Below are 19141 nucleotides of genomic sequence, written 5' to 3'. Positions count from 1 at the left end.
CGTTGTTTGGGTAGATCCTGTGGATCATGTCAGTATTCCTTTCTTAAGCTTAGTGAATGCCATCACTCTTTTCATGCCATCCTGTTAAACCCAGCCAAAGGTGCAGAGAAGAACTGATTCTGTGCTCTACTGGGTAAAGAAATAGAAGGGTTCTTCTTGGACTGTGCACTTAGTCACATGGTCTGAACTTTTGGGTAGGCCTGTGCGGTGTCAAGAGTTGGACTTGATGATCCTTAAGGGTCCCTTCCAACTCAGGATATTCTATGATTCTATGATTCTATGATTCTGAACACCCACCCACAACCTTCCTAGTTGCAGTATGTTGCTGTGGCTGTTGCTTCTTGTTATGTCATCTGGCACTACTGAGAAGAGTCTGATCCCAGCATTTTTTTTAATGTGCTTCAGGTATTTGTGAGTAGCTATGGAATCACCCCTTAGCCTCCGTCACTGCAAGACAGTAAATAATAAACCATGGTAGATCTGGATACTGGAGTTTACTTAAGAACAAGTGAAATTAGGGCTTTTAGGCAACATGATTATTTGAAACACTCACTGTTTCATGCTCCCACAATCACATAAATTGGTCTTGACTTCCCTTCCTATCACAGATATCACAGCTGGTCCAGGAAGGTCAAAGAGAAAGTCAGCAGGAAGACATGTTGTTTTCATGCTGTGTAGCTGCATGCGGCTACCAGTCTTGAACATTATTGGCCAAGGTCCCTGGGCATCCTCTGATATTTGTCTTCATACGTCGCCTCCATCTCCAGGACCTTGCCCCACTTCTGTGATGTTTTCTTTGGCTAGAATGTTCTTCTTCTGCTTTTCTGCACTGTTAAGCCCTCAGTTTTCCTAAACTTAATAGTCTGTGTACAGAAGCACAACTTGTGAACAGTGGTAGTTCTGGCTTACATCATTCTGACTCAGCCAATTTTTGTAGCCTGTACAAGTTGCAGCTGCCAAGTAAAAGGTTTGTGCTTTAGAGTTCAATATTTCAGTTTTGAACTGTCGCTGTCCCGCATATGTACACACAGTTATCTGCTGCTTTTCAGTGTTCACAGTTTAAGCTGTTTTTTGCATACCTATTTTTGTAGGTCAAGCACTTGCAGCACCCCACCACTTTTATAGACATCTCCCATTTCTCTTGTATGCCCAAAGTAGACATTTTGTCTGAGGGGAAGCCTAACCCATGCTAAGGAAAAAGTGATAAGAACTTCCTTTAATCTGTTGGCTATGTTCCTTCTAAGGCTGCCTACTATCTGGTTTGTCTTATTGGCTAGGAGAGTGCTATTTTGTCTTGTAGTCATCCTGGCATCTGCAATAACCCTGAGGTGCTTACCAGTAGGATTTGGCCAGTCAGACCCCAGCTTATACAAATGCATGGAGTTAGTCTGCCACAGTTCTTGCTGAACTTCATGCAGGTTCTATTGGCCAAGTCTTCAACTTTATGCAGATTCCTCTGGACTGTTGCTCTGCCATTTAGTATGTCATCCACTCTTTCTAATTTAGTGTTGTCTGCAAATTTGTTGAGGTTGCCCTTTATCTCCTTATTCAAGAAATTGATGAACATACTGAACAATGTCTGTTCCTGGTGTACTCCTCTTTTTCTGGCTGCCAGAAAACTATAAGCCATTGATTACTTACTAATCTTTGAAACTAGTAGGCAACCTGCTGGCATTCTATGATGAGGTGATTGGTTTAATGGATGAGGGACAGCAAACAGTGTTTTTTATCTTGCCTTGAAAAAGGCTTTTGACACGGCTTCCCATAACATCCTTACAGACACACTAATAAGGTAGGGATTATGTAAGTGGACAATGACGTAGACTGATAACTGAATGAAATGCCAAGCTCAAAGGATTTTGGTCAGCTGCATAAATCCAGCTGGAGAGCAGTCACTAGTGGTGTACCCTAGGGATCAATACTAGGGTCAGCAATGTTTAAAATTATTTAAATGTTTAAAATTTAATATGTAAATTTATATCTATAAATGCTTAAAGAAAATGTTTATACTTTTAATTAATAACCTGGACAATGGGAAAGAGTGCACCTTCAGCAAGTTTATAGATGAGACAAAGTGGGAAGAAGGGGTTGATACACCAGATGGTCATGTTGTTGTTCAGTGGGAGCTTGACAGGCTGGAGAAATGGGCTGACAGGAATCTGCTGAACTCAACACAGAGAAATGCCAAGTACTCCGCCTGGGGAGAAAGAAATCCATACAACCACACACAATGGGGCTGACCAGCTGCTAAAGCAGATTTACATAAAAGGGCCTGGAGCTCCTGATGGACATCAAGTGGAACATGGGCCAGCAATATGCCCTTGGAGAAAAGATGGCCTGCAGCACGCTGGGCTGCATTAAGGAGATCATTTCTGGAAGGTTGAGGGAGGTGATACTTCTCTGCTCAACCCATGCTGAGAGAATACCTGAAATGGTCTCTCCAGGTTTGGCCTTCCCAGCACAAGAAAGATATGGACATACTGGAATAAGGTCAGTGAGGGGCCACAAAGATACTGAAGGGATTGGAGCATGTAAGGAAAGGCTGAGGGAGTAATGATTGTTTAACCTTGAGGTTAAATCAGGAGGCATCTTATCATTGCATATAAATGCATGATGGGAAAGTGTAAAGAAAACTGCAAGACATTGGTACCAAGTGAAAGAAGGAAAGGTGATAGACTGAAGTGGAAAACCAGGAAATTTCAGTCCAACATTAGAAAAATACTTAACCCAGTGTGAGGGTGGTCAAATACTGGAACAGCTTGTTCAGGGAGTTTTACAGGCTCCATCTTCAAAACCCACCTAGATAAGGTGCTGAGTGATCAGCTGTAGTTGATCCAGCTTTGAGAATGGGTTTTGGGGAAGGTGGCCACCAGAGGCCCCTTCCTGCCTCACCTGTTTGGTGGGATTCTGTGTGATATGAAAGCATCCAGCTTTTCTAAGTAGTTCCTAAGCTACTGCTGTCCTGCTGTTGACTGCCATTCTCTTACCCAAATTATGTTGCTACCTGCAGATGTCATTTATGTATTTATAGAAGAAACTTTACTACACTGCCTTATGTCTACTCATTGTGTATGATGAGGGAAGGCTGTATTAGTATTTTGGACTCTGGCAGAAAGAAATCCTTAAGTCTGACACTCTGTCTTTTAACTCTCTCATTTTTGACTGTGTAACACATTAACTTACCCTTCATTTATATGTGTGTTTTACCACTGATTTCAGTTAATGAAGTCTGTAGGAGCTGAGAATTTGTATCCAAGGTCAAATTTAATCCCTCAGTCATTTAAAACTCTTAATTTCAGTATTCATCCTCCTTTGCACTCTAGTAAGATTTCTAGTGTTTGATTGCTGTAGAAAACACTCTTTCAGTGTATATACTTCACCTTCAAGAGCAGTCAGTGTCCTGATAAAAATTTCTTACCTCTTTCTCTTCTCCTCTACCCTTTTTTATTCAGTGCTCAGCATATTTTTAGTTGCACTGTGATCCCTCCTTATCATTCAGATCATAAATCAAATCTATCAAGTGACAACACCCTATAATGCCAAGAAGCAGTGTTCTAATCCATACTATAGCCAATTTGCAACTTGCTCTTAATAACAGAAATATGCCTGGGGTAAAATTTAAGTCAAGATTAAATATAAACAGTTTTAGTGTTCTGATACTGTCCTGCTATGTTGGTAGCATGATGTGATAAGATTCTTTGTTTGATGAATTCCTCTTAATTCCGGAGCTTTATTCTAATAATATGTTGAAAATGTGTTTGCTTGAATATTGTTCTGCAGGATCTTTGTGAAATAGGAAAGAAGCAAAAAGTCTTTTCTTGTATCACAAGAAGTACAGTGACTTGGCCATTCTATTTACTGCACTTGAAATCTATCTTTTTAGTCTTGTGTTAAGCTTATTAGGTGGAAGGTACCATAAGACAGACCTGGTGTGAGTAATTCCCACTTGGTGTTGTCTGGCAAAGAAGAGACTATGCTTGAGTAACACTGCCAGAAAGCATCTGCTATTTACATATTCTGTGGAAGCTGAAATTGTGTCAGTAACATCTGCCTGAATCTTTTCCTGGGATATGAAGCCTCAGTGCTCCAACAAACCTCCCCAAGTATTAATATTTCCACTATGAATTTAGGATCTTACCTCATCTACTTGGTGCCAGTTTAAGAAGCTGCACACAGAATTTTGAGATTGCTTTAGGAATGAAATCTAAATACATTATCTTTGGTAGAACCAAATTTCATTTTGTATGTAAATATTGAAATACAGACTACTGGATGTGCAGTTTGATTTGACATGTTAGGTGTCTTTGTCAGTTGTTGAATAGTTATGTTTATTATTCAGTTGTTACTGCTGACATTTGGAATATGGTTACTTAAGTGCAATTCCTTATGGATTCCAGAATTTAATATAATCTCCAGTCTGTCATCTTCTACATGAAACAAAATGTAGTTGAACTTTGCCTGGTATGACCTGCTGAGCAGATAATTGATTCAGAGGGATTATTTGAAGCTATATGTAGCCATAATATAAGATAATACTGTAAATTGGAGGAGTGAATCCTGCTTAACTGAAGTTGGAGTTATTAATTCCATATATATTTTTTTCTCATATATAATATTTTTATACTTATTTTCTAGGTGTGAAAGCTAGCTTAAAACGAACATACTCTGCTATTACTCAGGATCACCTAGAAGTGAGCAACATGCCCCAGTGGAAACCACTGCTATATGCTGTAGCATTTCTTCACACAACTGTTCAGGTTTCAAATTGTTTCTTATTCTTCTGTGATGAAGCCATGTTTCATTTGTTAATGAATATGTTAGTAATGAAAAACTTATCTATATGTAAAGCCTATATTGGCAAATTAATATAAACAGAATAAGAAAGAAAACATGCCTCTATTACTGCACCTGCCTGCACATGTTGTTCTTGTCCCTCCAACAGGGATGGTATTTCAGAGTCAAAAAGGACAGTCAACCAGTTAACAGTTAGATTACTCTTATGTTAAAGTCTTTGGGCATGACTGTATGATCTATATTTCAACTAACCAGTTTGTACTAATACTTTAAACCATAAAAGTACATTAAAGAAATTTACAGCTTGGAGAAGAAAACCCTAGTCTTGAAACTACTGTTTTCACAATGAGAGGGGGTGACGGCATAAATATAAATCCTTCCTTCACCGAATCCTACAGGAGGAAAAGAAGGTGGAAGATGGTTCTGGGTCTTGCTTTTCAGGAGTTCTGTTAGAGAAAGTGCTTGATGGATTAACCACAACTTTTCATTGTTCTCTTGACAGATTTTTCAGCATCCTTAGTTTATATCTGTTACCTAGTTAATTTAATTCTGTGGCATCCATGCCCTGATCCATTGTGGTCCAAGTGGCAGCCTGTGGCATGCTTGCCTTTGGCTCAGCTTTTTGGTGGTAATTAAGAATATCAGATACTGCCCAAACACCCACATACTGCTAGCTGCATCTGTAAATGATTCAGTAAGAAGCAACTTTTTCCTGTGTGCACCTGCAGGGGCTTCAGTGCTATGAATGTCCATAAAAGAACCACAAAAAATAGTCACGGCTGATGGATTTTGAACATTTTTTCCTAAAACAGCACTTTCATTTCTGAAATTAAAAAACTACAGTTCTAGACTCACAGAGTCACTGCACTTAAAAAAGAGGGTATTTTCTCAGAGAAAATGTTTATATTCCTCTTTTTTTTTTGCTCATCTCTGTCTACTGGTGATGATAAATGAAGAAATATTTAAGTACTAGATAATTAATCAAACATTTGGCCTTGTATGCATTAAGTGAAAAATCATTTTTTTTAAGTTGGTGGAATACAGCCCAGCATATTTCATGTATTTTTCTGCACTCAATCTTTTCTCCAAAATTACTATCAGCCTTTTACCTTTAATTCTGCCTGTCTTCCAGGAAAGAAGAAAGTTTGGTCCACTGGGCTGGAATATTCCTTATGAATTTAATCAGGCAGACTTCACAGCCAGTGTGCAATTTGTTCAGAATCATTTGGATGACATGGACATTAAACGTGGAGTGAACTGGAGCTGCGTTCGCTATATGCTTGGGGAAGTGCAGTACGGTGGCCGTGTAACTGATGACCTTGACAAAGCACTGCTGAATACATTTGCAAGAGTATGGTTTGGAGAGCATATGTTTAGTGACAAATTTTGTTTCTACAAGGATTATGTTATTCCAAAAGGGAAAACAGTTGAAGACTATCTCCAGTACATAGAGCAATTGCCAGTGATTGATACACCTGAGGTAAAATATTTTGAAGTATTAAATAGAGTTTTTGTCAAAAAAAAATCATTTTCCAGAGCCATGAGTGTACAGGCGGAATTAGCAGGCAGACCAATAAGGGTACTGCTGTAGTGGGTGTCTATTAAATATCTGCTAAGCAGGAAGATGATGTAGAGGTACAGACACTTAGAAGAAGCCCCACATTCACGTGCCCTGGTCCTGTTGGGCAAGATACAGACTTAGCAGAGTGAGTCCAGCAGAGGGCTGTGAAGATGATAAAGGAACTGGAGCTTCTTTCATATGAGGAAAGGCTGAGACATCTGGGACCCTTTAGCCTGCAGAAGAGAAGGCTCATGGGTGGATCTTATCAATCTGTATAAATAACTGTTGGGAGGGTGTAAAGAAGACAGAACCAGACTCTTTTCATTGGTGTCCAGTGAAAGGACAATAGAAAATGAGTGTAAAGTAAAAAACAGGAAATTCCGTCTGAACACAGCAAAGCACAGTGAGGGTGGCCAAGCACTGGCACAGGTTTCTCGGAGAGGTTGGAAAGTCACAGTCTTTGGACATGTTCAAAAACCCAAGTGGGCACCATTCTAGACAGCCTGCTCTAGCTGAGCTGTTTGAGCATGTGGTTTGGGTTAGATGACCTCAACAGGCTCTTTCCAACCTAAACTTGACTTTGTGACTCTGCATGGGATAGAGCAGACATGAGTAAATAGAACTGATAAATCTGTATAGTCTCATTTTACAAGTTATACTTAGTACAATGTTTTGTTCTGAGGACAGTGAGAGATGGATGTTGTCATGAATTGATGGAGTAAAGTCCAGGGTAGCTCCTGGTTGCAAACATTTTTACATGACTCAGAGTGTGTATGCTGAAGTGGTCGCATTCATTGGAGGATTGCAATTTCCTATTCTCTCTAATACAGCTACAGGTGTTGAAGTCAGTTAAAATTGAAATAGAAGTGAATGTTATGGGTTTCTGTCTCATTGCTGTTAAGTTGATAAATGCCTTTATGGGTAATTTCTATTATAATTAAATAGACAGGACTGAATAGAAAAAAATGAATTTCTCTTACTGATAATGTGCTGGATAAGAGGCTGAGAGGATTCTATGCTCATAAAACAAAATTTTAAAGGTTTGAATCTCTGAAGGTAGTGAAAGAGGATGCAAGGGCATTTGTGCTGATAAAGATGCACCTTTAACCATTGACTTTTATGTGAATAGGATGAAGTCCAAGAATGCAAACATCTATTTCTCCTTCATGTTTTCACAAGTTGGAAAGAACATGTCTACTTTCTTCTGTCTTCCAAAATCTGTCAAAATTGCTCATGGCAACCTTTAACCTTTAAAGCTCCCAGCTGTCTTTGTTCCACAAAGGATATTGTACTAGTCAAAACAGTGTATCTTTGTTTCCTCCCATTTCCACTTTTTGTTGAGAAGGAAAGATTGAATAAGTCTGATTGCTGTATCCTTGCTCTTTTGATGAAATTTCAACCTCTGATCAGAATAAACACTGACTTCTGAAGAGGGTGATTGAACTCAGCAATCCCTTTGAAAATGGCTTTGATTTCACAGGGGCACAGAGCATTAGCAATTGGTTTTGAGGATTTATCAGGCTAAAAAAAACCCTGAAAGACAGAATCCAACGTCACTTTTTTAATCAAAATTCGCAGAGATTTTGGATCACAGGGAATGAGAAATTGGGCTCCTTGATTAATTTACAGGACCTCCAAGACACTGCTCTGCCCATTGTTTTACTACTCTGGTTTCTGTGATCATATATCACTTGCGTGAACACCTAGCACCAGAGATTTTTTTTCAATGTGTATCATCCCTGTCTTTGTCAATACTACCCCAGTTATGAAATTAGCCCTTGGTCTAGCACTGCAGTTTACATTCACGATAGAAGATATTTTTCGTATTTCTAACTTGGGCTATAGCATTGCCACAAAATCTGAAAGAACAAAGACAAATAAGCCCTTACTCTGCAAGAGCACAAGCAGAAAAGAGTGTATCTTCAAATGTGTATTTCATCACGTGATGATAGAATATGAGTGCAATAAAGTGGATCGATATTTTCACTTTTTACAGCTCTAAATATTCAGGCTGAGGTAACTGCTGTCTGTAAAACATGTTCAATCCCACTTGGAATCTAATTCTATGCTAGTTTTTGTCCCACACTCTCTCACAGCCAACAATAGGTCTGCACTGTGTTCTTTATGCTGTTGTAAGGGTCAGATCCACATACTGTGTAAACTGGCTTTGCTAGCTTTGACACAGGTGTAGCCACTTATATCCCTTGTCTTTGAGTTTCTAGATTTACAAAAAAAATGCTGCACACGGCCCTTTTTGTTCTGCACTCAAAGTGTGTAAATATTGATTAGTAGGAGTACCTTCTTAGAATATGCTAATTTTAATACACAAAACCACATAACATGAGACAGAAAATTGCTTGGCATCGGTGCTCAGTTTGGGGGTAAGCATTCCTCATTGTTGGATCAGTGGTTCAAAGTTTGTTAGAGACAATTAATAGCTATAATTCAGTGAGAGCTTGTGAAATAAGTTACAGTCCAATTCCTCCTGGATGAAAGTTGCAATCCACCTGACAATCAGAGACTTGCTGATATTTCAGCAGAGGTTTCTGAGAAAGCTATTATCATTTAAACAAAGGGCAGCTTTGCAGTAATTCTCTGCTAGATGTATTCTTAAATAAAATAATTCAATTTCAAAAGAAGGAGAAGTAAGGAATGGAGGACTTAAACCAAAAATAGCTCAAAACATAAAATATCCTAAATATTATCACCGGTCATAAAATCTCTGAGTACTTGAAACATGGGCAGTGTTTTATTCGCTGTGCTTCATGCTATAAAATCCTAAGAGTCTGAGTGAAACAAAATGTATTAGAATTGGCAGTTGGTCTGATTGTTAGGGACATCTACTCGAGCAAGTACAACGGTATTAGAGCTGTAGAGAGAAGTTAGTGGTGAGGGGTCAGTGTCTGCATATGGCATGTTTCCAACAAGGTCTAGTCTCATCCAGTGGAAAGGAATCAAGTCTGTGTGCAGCATGATCCAAAGCCTGGTTTGTGGTAACAATCAGAAGATCAGTTCAAAACCACACTTGTTGTTTGAATGAAAATGCAGTTGTAGATGTAACCTGTGTTAATGTTTCTGTATAATTTGGCTTGGTTCTTGTCCAGTTAAATGGGTGGGCTTCCACAGACCTGTTCATGTCTATTATGCTATAGAGTGGTAGATTTTCTTCCTTGTTTGTCTGTATTCATGGGTTCTTTCACTGACAAATTTTAAAAAGGAAAATTGCATTTTTTTTCCTATTTTTTTCCCTTTTTCTTTAAGGTATTTGGACTTCACCCTAATGCAGATATAACTTACCAGACTAACCTGGCTAATGAGACATTGAGTACAATAGTAAGCATCCAGCCCAAAGACAGCAGCACTGGAGGAGGGGAAACCCGAGAAGCAGTGGTGCAACGTCTTGCTGATGAGATGCTGGAGAAGTTACCTCCAGATTATAACCCTCATGAGGTACATGCTGCTTTTGAGATACAGATATTTTATGTATATATGCATGTTCATGTTTTATGCGTTTTATTGTGCTTCTTTTCTTGAATTTTAATGACCTGTGTTGTAAAAACCTCATAAAATTACACATAGTGCTTTAGAAGTCCGTTTTAGTTTATCATCTAAATTATTCCTATATCAGAAACATATATTGCAAATGCCATAGTCCGCTTAGTGAATTACCTTGACTCAGAATAGCCACTGGAGACTTCAGAAAGTCCTCTCCGTCATCAGTAGCTTAGAAGAGGATACCAGTAGTTATAGCTTCCAATTTACCTACTTCTATTAGGATACCACCATTCTGAATAGTGGGTTTTATCACTGGCCTTTTTGTGTTCTGTCTCCCACTCCCCACTTTTTTTTTTTTTTTTTAAGTTTGAGCCATAACAGATGTATTTGCCACATTTTCTCACATTTTCAATTCACAGTCTCAATAAATGGTAAACTCCAGCACAAAGTACTCTTTCATCATTTTGTAAGTGTGGATCTGGTGTATTACCATGTGTATACTGAACATTAACTCTTGAAAACTCCCCCTTTCCATGATTTTATTATTTACAACTGTTTGTACTGATAATGCTTTTTCCCCTGCTTGCAGTCCATGCTTCTTGTAGACTGCCCAGTGTGCAGTATTACAACTTGTTTTGTTATACTGTGTTTTCTGCACAAACTGCAATGTCCACTTAGGGTATGAACAGTAGTCTTGGGGCCCTGGCAATATTTCTGATATTCTGTTGTACCATTCATCTTAGATTTAATGTCTTGTATAAATCACTGACTAATTCAGCTCAAAACTTCTCTTTTCATTTCCCTCTTGGCAAGCCACTTTAAATTTGCAGCTTTTCTTTCATGAGCTTTCCTAGCAGCTTTCTCTATACAGTTATTTTTCCAGCCTTTCCTGCTTGTGTATCCCTTTTCTCTCACATGCTTACTGAGTATTTCCCAATGGGAGTATATTAATCATTTATTGTAGAGCTTGTTTTGGAATTAAGTCAGCTTTCTAGTTTTCACAGTTATTTAGTAATAAATAAATCATCAAATATGTTAAATACTAAATAGAATTAAATAAATTTATAGTGATTATTAACTCTTAATTATTGATTTAATACATTTAATAATTTGCACTTTGAATCTGTACTTATAGTCTGCATCTTGGGTTGTTGTCAGTCCTTTTTTCTTATCCTTCATATTGGAGTAAAGATGTTAAAGATGTTTCACTGAACTAATTTCTAGTTTTATTCAGTTCTTTTTTTTTTTTTTTCAGTTTGTAATAGAGATAGCATATTGAATACCTGTGTAGCGTGTATAGTTTTGAATATCTATTGAGATATTGTTTCCAAGATATTTCCCAAATCCTCCAAAGAACTATTTCTTCATTCCTTTGTTAAATTGCCAAGTTTTTTCCTCCTGAAGAATTTGTAATATTTAGAAGACACTAGTAGTACTGAACTTTTGATTTCTTCTGCTTAATCTTGGTCTTATTCACTTTCATTCATTCTTAGTTTCATTCATTCAGGTTATCCATAAAAAGCACACATAGAATAGGCCTCCCCTTTTCAGTTACTCCCTCAATTGTTTTAGCTTTGCAGACAACCAGTGATGGAGCCAGGGACTGTACTGAAGGACCAAGATTCTGGAGGGTGTCTCAAGCTCAAGCCTGTACTCTTAACTTGTCCCCATTTTAGCTCTGTATTTGGGTACAATATGTACTTTCCCAAGTGATGGTAATAAAAAATCACCACCAATTATTTTCATTGCCATTTTGTCATCCAGTAATATGACAAGCTATTATCTTTCTCATGATCTGTCAAGCGTACATGCAAGATTTTATTTTCTCATAAGCAATCATCTATATAATGATTCTCACAATTAGATGGCTCTTTGCTTCTGTACTGCTTCTCTGACATCTTCTCTGAGCTTCGAGGAAACCTCTTGGTTCAATTTGTTTGACAGCTTTTCTCTTACGATTCAAGTAATGATATTCACATTGGTACTAGACAAGCAAATATTAAATATTAATGCTTTAGCATCATGCCCCCCAAATCTCCCTCCCATTTCTTCTAACAGGCAGAGTCAGAGGATAACCTGTTGGATCTACTTTTTTCCCTATATTTCTTGTAAATATATTCTGAGTTCAGGATGCACTTTTGTTTCATTTTCTTTCCAGTAAGTGTAGCTACTACCTCTTCCTGGTGATTTCCAATTTTCTCAGACTTTTTGCATCTTGATCTGTGAATTGAACTTTGATTAATCACACCACTCTATTTATAACCTGTTTCTTTAGTTCATATTACTGATGGACAACATGGTGCTTTTCCACCATCCAAAAATTACAATCAGATTCTGTATCATGGTAGCAATTCTTTTACTCTAAGAATCTACAGAACATCTTGTGGCCATTTTCTAATAGTTCATGTTGATAATAATTTGCTCCTCTGTACAACTCTTTTATTGTGTCAACTGCATTGTAGGTTCAGATTCTCCTTCAGCAGTGTTATGAAATTTGACATTATTTCTTGCAGTTTTTGGTTCTTCAATATTTCCTTCTCATTTTGCCTAATGGATGTACCTTTTCTCTCATTCTCTATATCTTAGAACTAGTTTGGGTCTTCAATAATCCTTTCTTTGTCAGAAGGGGATTTCCCTTTTCTCCCATTAGTGCCCAGTTCTATCTCCTTATGCATTGTGCTTATGGTACCAGGAGTGTGGCCATTTCTACACAATAAGCAAAAAATCAAATATGGTTCTCATCTGAATTTAAGTTCTGTTATTCTGCAATTTCTTAGGAAGGATGGAGAGGACAATTGTAAATAAATTAAATTTTTAAATGACAGTTTGTGTAAACTGACAAAAAGAGAATGTCTAAAATACCAAAAGGAAAAAAAGAAGTTCACTAACATATAACCAATACTTTCACTAGTCAGAGCAGAAAAGAAGGGAGAGGTTTCAGATATTCTTAGAGGGAAAAGCAGAAGTTAGCAGAATCTAGAATATAAAAAGTTAAGGAGCCAAGTGAAATTAAGCTTGCAGGTATAAGGACTGAAATGAATTATGTGAATTCTTATGTGATATCTGAAAAAAAAAGGGAGTAAGTAAGTTTTATTGTTTATAAATTTAAGTCAACATTTGGTTATTGAGGACATTATTACTTGTATTCAGGGCATTATTACCTATTAGATTGGTATACAAATCCTGAAAAACTAAAACTAATCTACTACATTGTAAGAGACTGATGGAATGTGTCAAAAAGAGTTCTTTTGCATGCCTCATGGGATAAGAGCAGTAGAAAGCAAAATGTTCGGTAGTCTTAGCAGTACCAGTTGGGTTTGCTTTTAACAGAATATTGTGCTCCAGAAAGGCCACTACGTGGTAGTCTTCAAAAATCCAGTTATGCTGTCAATGGAGAAAAGGAATGAGGAAACAAATGGAAGTATAAGGAAACAAATGAAAGTGATTAATATAAATCACTCTTCAGGGAAAGTGCCTCTGCTATCTTTGTCCAGTTCTTGTGATTCCACTGAAAAAGTGTGGAGCTAATTTGTTTGCAGTGAGAACCCCAACAGATTGGGTTAGGGATGGATGATACTGAAACTATTTGTGTGCAGACATTGAGAGCTCTGGATGGTACTTTCCCTTGACACATTGTGAAATCCAGGCTGTCACACAAAGTCCTCAATTTCTCAATTATTAGCCTTTGATATGCGTGATACATTCTTCTTCTTTTGTTGATATGTTCTTGTAATTCTTCCTTTCACCAGTCAAATAACTGACCAAATGTTCACCCAAAAGACAATAAACAAGTCACTTTTGCATGCTTTAGCAGACTCCAATTTGATACAGGTGATGTAAATGCAAAATAAACCTTCTTCCTGACCTAAAATTGTTTTTGTTTTTTTTTTTTGTCCAAAGGCAGAGGCAAGATGAGGGTTCTGCATAACCTTTGTATAACCACATTTTCTTCTGGATTTTGCCTTACAGGTAACAAAGAGATCAGTGGTAAAATGATTAGGTCCAATCAGTCCATGTGAATGAGGATAGGTGCAAAAGTAAATGTCAGCCTGTCGCATGCAAAGGTTTATAATGAAAACACTTGTAGCTTGAAAAACAGCTTGTTAGGGAATAGACATGGAGATACTCCAAAGATCCTGCACTTTATTGGCTTTTAACCCAAATAGCAATGTTTCGTTCCTTAAATATTTTTGTAGTATTGATTTTGCCTTATCCTCCACTAAGGTTATGACTAAAAAGTATTAGAAATCATTGTATGATAGTTCATCTGAGTTCATCTGAGGACCCAGGCCTGCTTTAAGTTTTTTATTAGGGTATTTACTTTGGTCTAACTTTAGTCTGGGTCTGTAGACTGAATACCTGTTAGTGGCTGGAGTATATTAGACTCACTGAAGCATGCCTTTTGGGTTAGTTAATTTGAACTGAATCCAGTTTGTATGCATGGAGTCTACTTTTCAGTGCACTATTTTTGCCACAAAATGTACAAAACATTGCTCATCTGAAGTGAAATACTAATGTAGATGTTTTGTAAGGTGTCTTTGGTTTAGTTACCAACTCTATCAGATATGGTGGTCATCCAGCCCTAGACCTTCAGCTATTTTCCTCATATTTCACTGCCAGCTTCCTTCTATACAACAGGGAAGGGGTCTTTGACACCACTTGAAAAGAGCTTTGCTTGGACATGCCCCGAGCTTTTCTTTCTTATTCAGACCTCTGACATGGGGAGAAAAATGCCACCTTGCAGAATGTCTTACTTCCCATTTCTGCTGACAAAGGGCATAGCAAGTGAGTGGGCCTAAATGAAAATTATAGCATTTACTCAAAATGATATGCAGTTACTGCAATGGTATGAGTTTGGCAACTGCTTTTCTGCTGAATGTCCTATACAGTATTCAGGTTGTGACCTGAGGACAGATAAGAAATGTGTATAGAGGAGTCTCATACAGTAGAAATATACATTGCAAAATCATGCAGGCAGAGCTATTAAGATTATGATTTTATTTCCTTCTTTCTTTAAATCACCTTGTTTTATGTTAGCTGACAGCTACTTTCCTGTTGAGAAGGAGATGTAGTAAGTGGGCTTTATGGAATTAGTATATTAATCTCAGAAAGGCTATTTTAGTTAGTGAGTTTTGTCTTCGATTTTTTTTTTTCCTGTCAGTCAGGATCCATCTCTTTGTGTCATAATAAATACAGCACTGGCAGTAAGTCATCTGATTGCTTGATAAGAATTCTAATACAAAACAGTCAATCATGCCTCATAGCTGGTATTTAAAACCAATCTTAACAGCAAGGTTTCCAAGAAAGGTACTATCTGACACCTAGTAGTAATCATTGTAGTAATATTTTAGAATGTGTATTTTATCTTCTCTTTGAAGTTTCATAAATAGCAACATTTTGGGAAATATCTTCCTTAACAAGATATTTCATACAATTTTTCCTCAGACAGAAAAAAATCTTACTCTACATTATGCCCAGAATGAACACATGCTCTGCAGACTAGAATAAAGTATATTTCTTATTAAAAGGACAAAATGCATAAACTCTATTTCGTGTAATCCCTTTCTTATTAGTGTCATACACTAGTCTTGCAAGTATTCTGGAAAAAAAATCAAACTTTTTTTTTTTTTTTTTTTTTTTGGCTAGAGGGAGAATTATCAATTCCTGTGAAATCTTCAGAAAGCAGTTTTCCCTGAATTTTGTCTGAAAAAAAATGGTAATACTTCATTGTGTAAACTACCCAAAATAAGTTTATTGTCTGAGGTCTAATCTCATGATAGTGATTTTAGTAGTTTTTCTCCTTTACAGGAAGAAACACATTAACTCAGTCTCTAAAATGAACTGTCAGGCTGCAAAGTATTAGCATAATTGGCTGGCACCTATTTCTCAGACATTTTGTCTGGCAAACTCATGGGTCTTTGTGATTAAAATATAATGAATAACCTTGCTGATAACTGTCTCCCAAGGAGAACAACATGTAAAGTTAAAATAAAATGTAATTTGTTGGGCTTGAAGTTAAAACTTGCAAAACAGAAATTGTCAAAGCATTTACTCATTTATGCTAGCAGTTATAACTACTCAACTACTATATTTATCTTGCAGAGATGTGCTATTTGGTATAATAATAAGATATGTTGTAGTAAGTTTTCCTATGAGCATATAATGTATAGTATACATAGTAATGCGTGCTGTCTTCTCCCAGATGCATGACTGTACGCTCCCAGATACAATGATGTATCTGGGAAAGCACAAAGCAAAATCGGGTGGACTTCTGGCCTTCATGAAATAGCACTTGTTATGCCAAATTTTGCAGTTTCTCCTTGGCTTCAGTAGAATTCCAATGATGTTCTGTTCTTTGAAAGTAATAGACCTTCCAGCTCTTTCTTTGTCATCTTTTGTTAGTAAGCTCAAAATAAGCTCTTAAATTACTTTAGCAATGTGATTCTATGGGTCAATTATCTTTTGATGGCCACATAAGTATATGGATTTCTTATCTTATTTTTGCTGCTTGAGATCTCTTTTCAGTTCCAGAGTCACCCTGTAGAACTTCACCTGCAAAATAGTGGAGTGACTATGGTAAAGATCAGGGTTCATGTTGCTTCAGTCTGAAGGATGAGGCGTGGGGCTGAGTGGCAGCAAGTACAGACAGAAGGCCATTGGCTTTCTGAAAGCTGAGTTATAGCAGGAATGAAAAGCACTAAAGTCTTACAGACAAGATTTCTGTAAAAACATTGTACTGTTTGAGCTGTAGGCACCATGATTTCTGCAGGTACTACTAAATCCTCTCTCATGCGCTAATGTATACAGTGATCTTTGATAAACATGAAGCATCCCGTATATACCTGAATCATAGTGTATCAGCATGGTATGATAAAGTAAGAGAGGGGATGCTTTTGCTATGTTAGTGTTGACATGTCTTTAAGTAATATAGACAACTAAGTCATTTTGAGAATGTTCTCTGTTAAGAATGTGTGAAACTATTGTCCTTGAAAATTAAGAAATCTGGGAGATTCTACCTACAAAATTGTACACATACAGATGTAACAATGCAGCACCCATATTATTCCTAGCAACCTCCCCTCTCTAGTTAAAGATATCTTGTCTTATGAGTGAGCCACGTGCTATTGGATGTAGCATTTTTACATATCCTGTTTTTATATATCATTCTGCTTGTTAAGTTAAAGTCCATTTGTAGCATCATTTCAGCTCTGCAGGGCAAGAAGAGGTGAAAAAGCTTTCTTAGCACAATGTGGAAATATGAAGTTACCATAAAACATACTTTTGTATTACATATGATTTTTTATTTTTTTTTAGTATTATTATTTTTTAAGGTCTAATACTCTTTGGCCTAGCAGGGACAGTAAGAACTGCTGGTCCCTTCCAAAAGAGGGAACTTTCCTTCCTTAGAAAGATGGAGCAGCTCTTTTCGGTGAGCTGATGAGTTACATTGTGCTAAACCTTACAGCTGGCCCAAGACTTGCCTGGCCATCTGTTGCATAAAAGTTCATTTTTTTTTGAGAACGGTGGGATACAATTGAAAAAACAACCTTTTACTTTCAAAAATTACTGCACAGTAGTATGTATTTTCATTATTCTTGTTTAGGTGAAAGCCCAACTTCAAAAGATGGGAGCTATTCAACCCATGAATATATTTCTCCGTCAAGAAATTGACCGCATGCAACATGTTATAGCAAGAGTTCGAACAACACTGACTGATCTCAAATTGGCTATAGATGGTAAGTGGCAATATGAAGAATGACGCTATTTAAGATGCCTTCTTTTACTATAAAGGCTACTTGTGCCCTGTTACTAAATATATGTTTTCCCCTCCTTCCCTTCCTTTCTCCCTCTTTCTCCCTCTTTGCTCTTTCACGTTCTCTCCCTGCCAGCCTTTTTCTCTTTTTCCATCTCTTTGTCATATTACTGCTTATTATAACCTTAATAGCCTACTGACTCCATCTCCAGGGACATTTCACCTTAATTTATTCTGTCTGCGTGTGCTCCAGTATTGCAGTTCACTGTGTTCCACAGCATGACTGCACTTCTGTGATTCACTCTAGGATCACTACAGAGCTCAGGGGAGTTGAATTGTGTGATTAGGTCCACAGGTCATGTGCCAGAGTCATTTATGAAATTAAGCCGAGACATAATGATATAGAAGAAGGTAGAAGTGTTGCTTCTAAGTAATTGAGAGACAGGGTGATCAGGCCAGGTGGTAAAGACTCTAAGATGAGATTTGCAATGTTCATGAAACTGGTTATACAAAATGGGATGTCTCTAAATGGAATCTGAAGTGAGTAGGAGTGCCAGTGAAAAGGGAATGACAGGGTTCTGCTTTAGCATCACAGGAGGCAGGCAACAGCACACACTCTCTGTCAGAGACAGGCATATTTGGCTGAAAGTGAGCAATGGTGAATGTATTTAATGCAAATCTAGAGAGAAGGTGACTAGAAACAGATGGAAAATTTGATCAGAAAAGGAATGAGGGAAAAGAAGGAATGATGATGTTACTGCCTGCTTTTTGTTTTCACTTCCTATTTTGCTCTGCTCCTCTGTTGAAATATTGTATAATGTTGCTCAGCCAAGCTTCTTGAATTAAGAAGAATTAACGATAAATGAAAATGAAGCAGGAAGAGTTCCACTGGTTAAGATCTTACGCAAGTCTGCTATTCTCCAGCAGGAAGGCAGAAAATACCTGAAAGACAGCAAACTGTCCCAACAGGGAGAAGGTCAGAGTGCCTGAAAACTAGTCCCTCCTCTAATGGGTGATGACAGTACTGTGATCTGCCTTGCTTGCATTTTCCAAGCTAGAAGAACCAGTTGCTCTCTGATTCAAAATTGACAGGAAAGTTCCCTTGTATATGTGCGTAGCATCCCTTTTCAAGTAAATTAGAATAATGATTTCTATCCAAGAAAGAATTAATCTTTCCTTGATCATGACAGATATATTTTAAGTCTCAAAATGTACAATATTATGCGGAGGGGTGGATGAGTAACATAATTTATTTGCATTTAGTATTCAGTTGCACAGTGGGCACAGTCCTCTACCAGGTGCTTAATCAAGTTAATGCTGTAACTTTTGTGCAATCCTCTAAAACACAATAATTTTCTTAGGGACATGGCAGTTAAATATAGTGAAAAATTGCTCTGAAAACAAAATGGGATGTATAGTTAACAATACCAATTAATGGCTTCTGGCAGATTCATGATGCATCAGATGCGTGTGGTAGTGAGTTAATTAGCGGATGGAAAGAAAATTTAGACACGTTCTCTTGCCTCGGCAAAGAGGAA

At 37.4% G+C, this 19141-nt stretch overlaps 1 protein-coding gene across 1 annotated transcript in view; it reads left to right on the top strand.

Annotated features, from left to right (window-relative positions):
• LOC311206373 (dynein axonemal heavy chain 5-like) overlaps window positions 1-19141 on the top strand; it is a gene marked incomplete at its 5' end in the record, with an annotated part of 146980 nt that overhangs the window by 114462 nt on the left and 13377 nt on the right. The window contains 4 exons of the mRNA XM_084281653.1: window positions 4636-4757; window positions 5927-6274; window positions 9617-9805; window positions 17454-17586. Of these exons, the coding sequence (XP_084137779.1) occupies window positions 4636-4757; window positions 5927-6274; window positions 9617-9805; window positions 17454-17586 (792 nt within the window). The remainder of the gene's footprint in view (window positions 1-4635; window positions 4758-5926; window positions 6275-9616; window positions 9806-17453; window positions 17587-19141) is intronic.

Source organism: Netta rufina (genome assembly GCF_964035555.1).
Source record: "Netta rufina genome assembly, chromosome: 2".
NCBI lineage: Eukaryota > Metazoa > Chordata > Aves > Anseriformes > Anatidae > Netta > Netta rufina.
The sequence above is the reverse complement of the archived record's forward strand: the minus strand, read 5'-3'. Positions and strand labels throughout refer to the sequence as shown.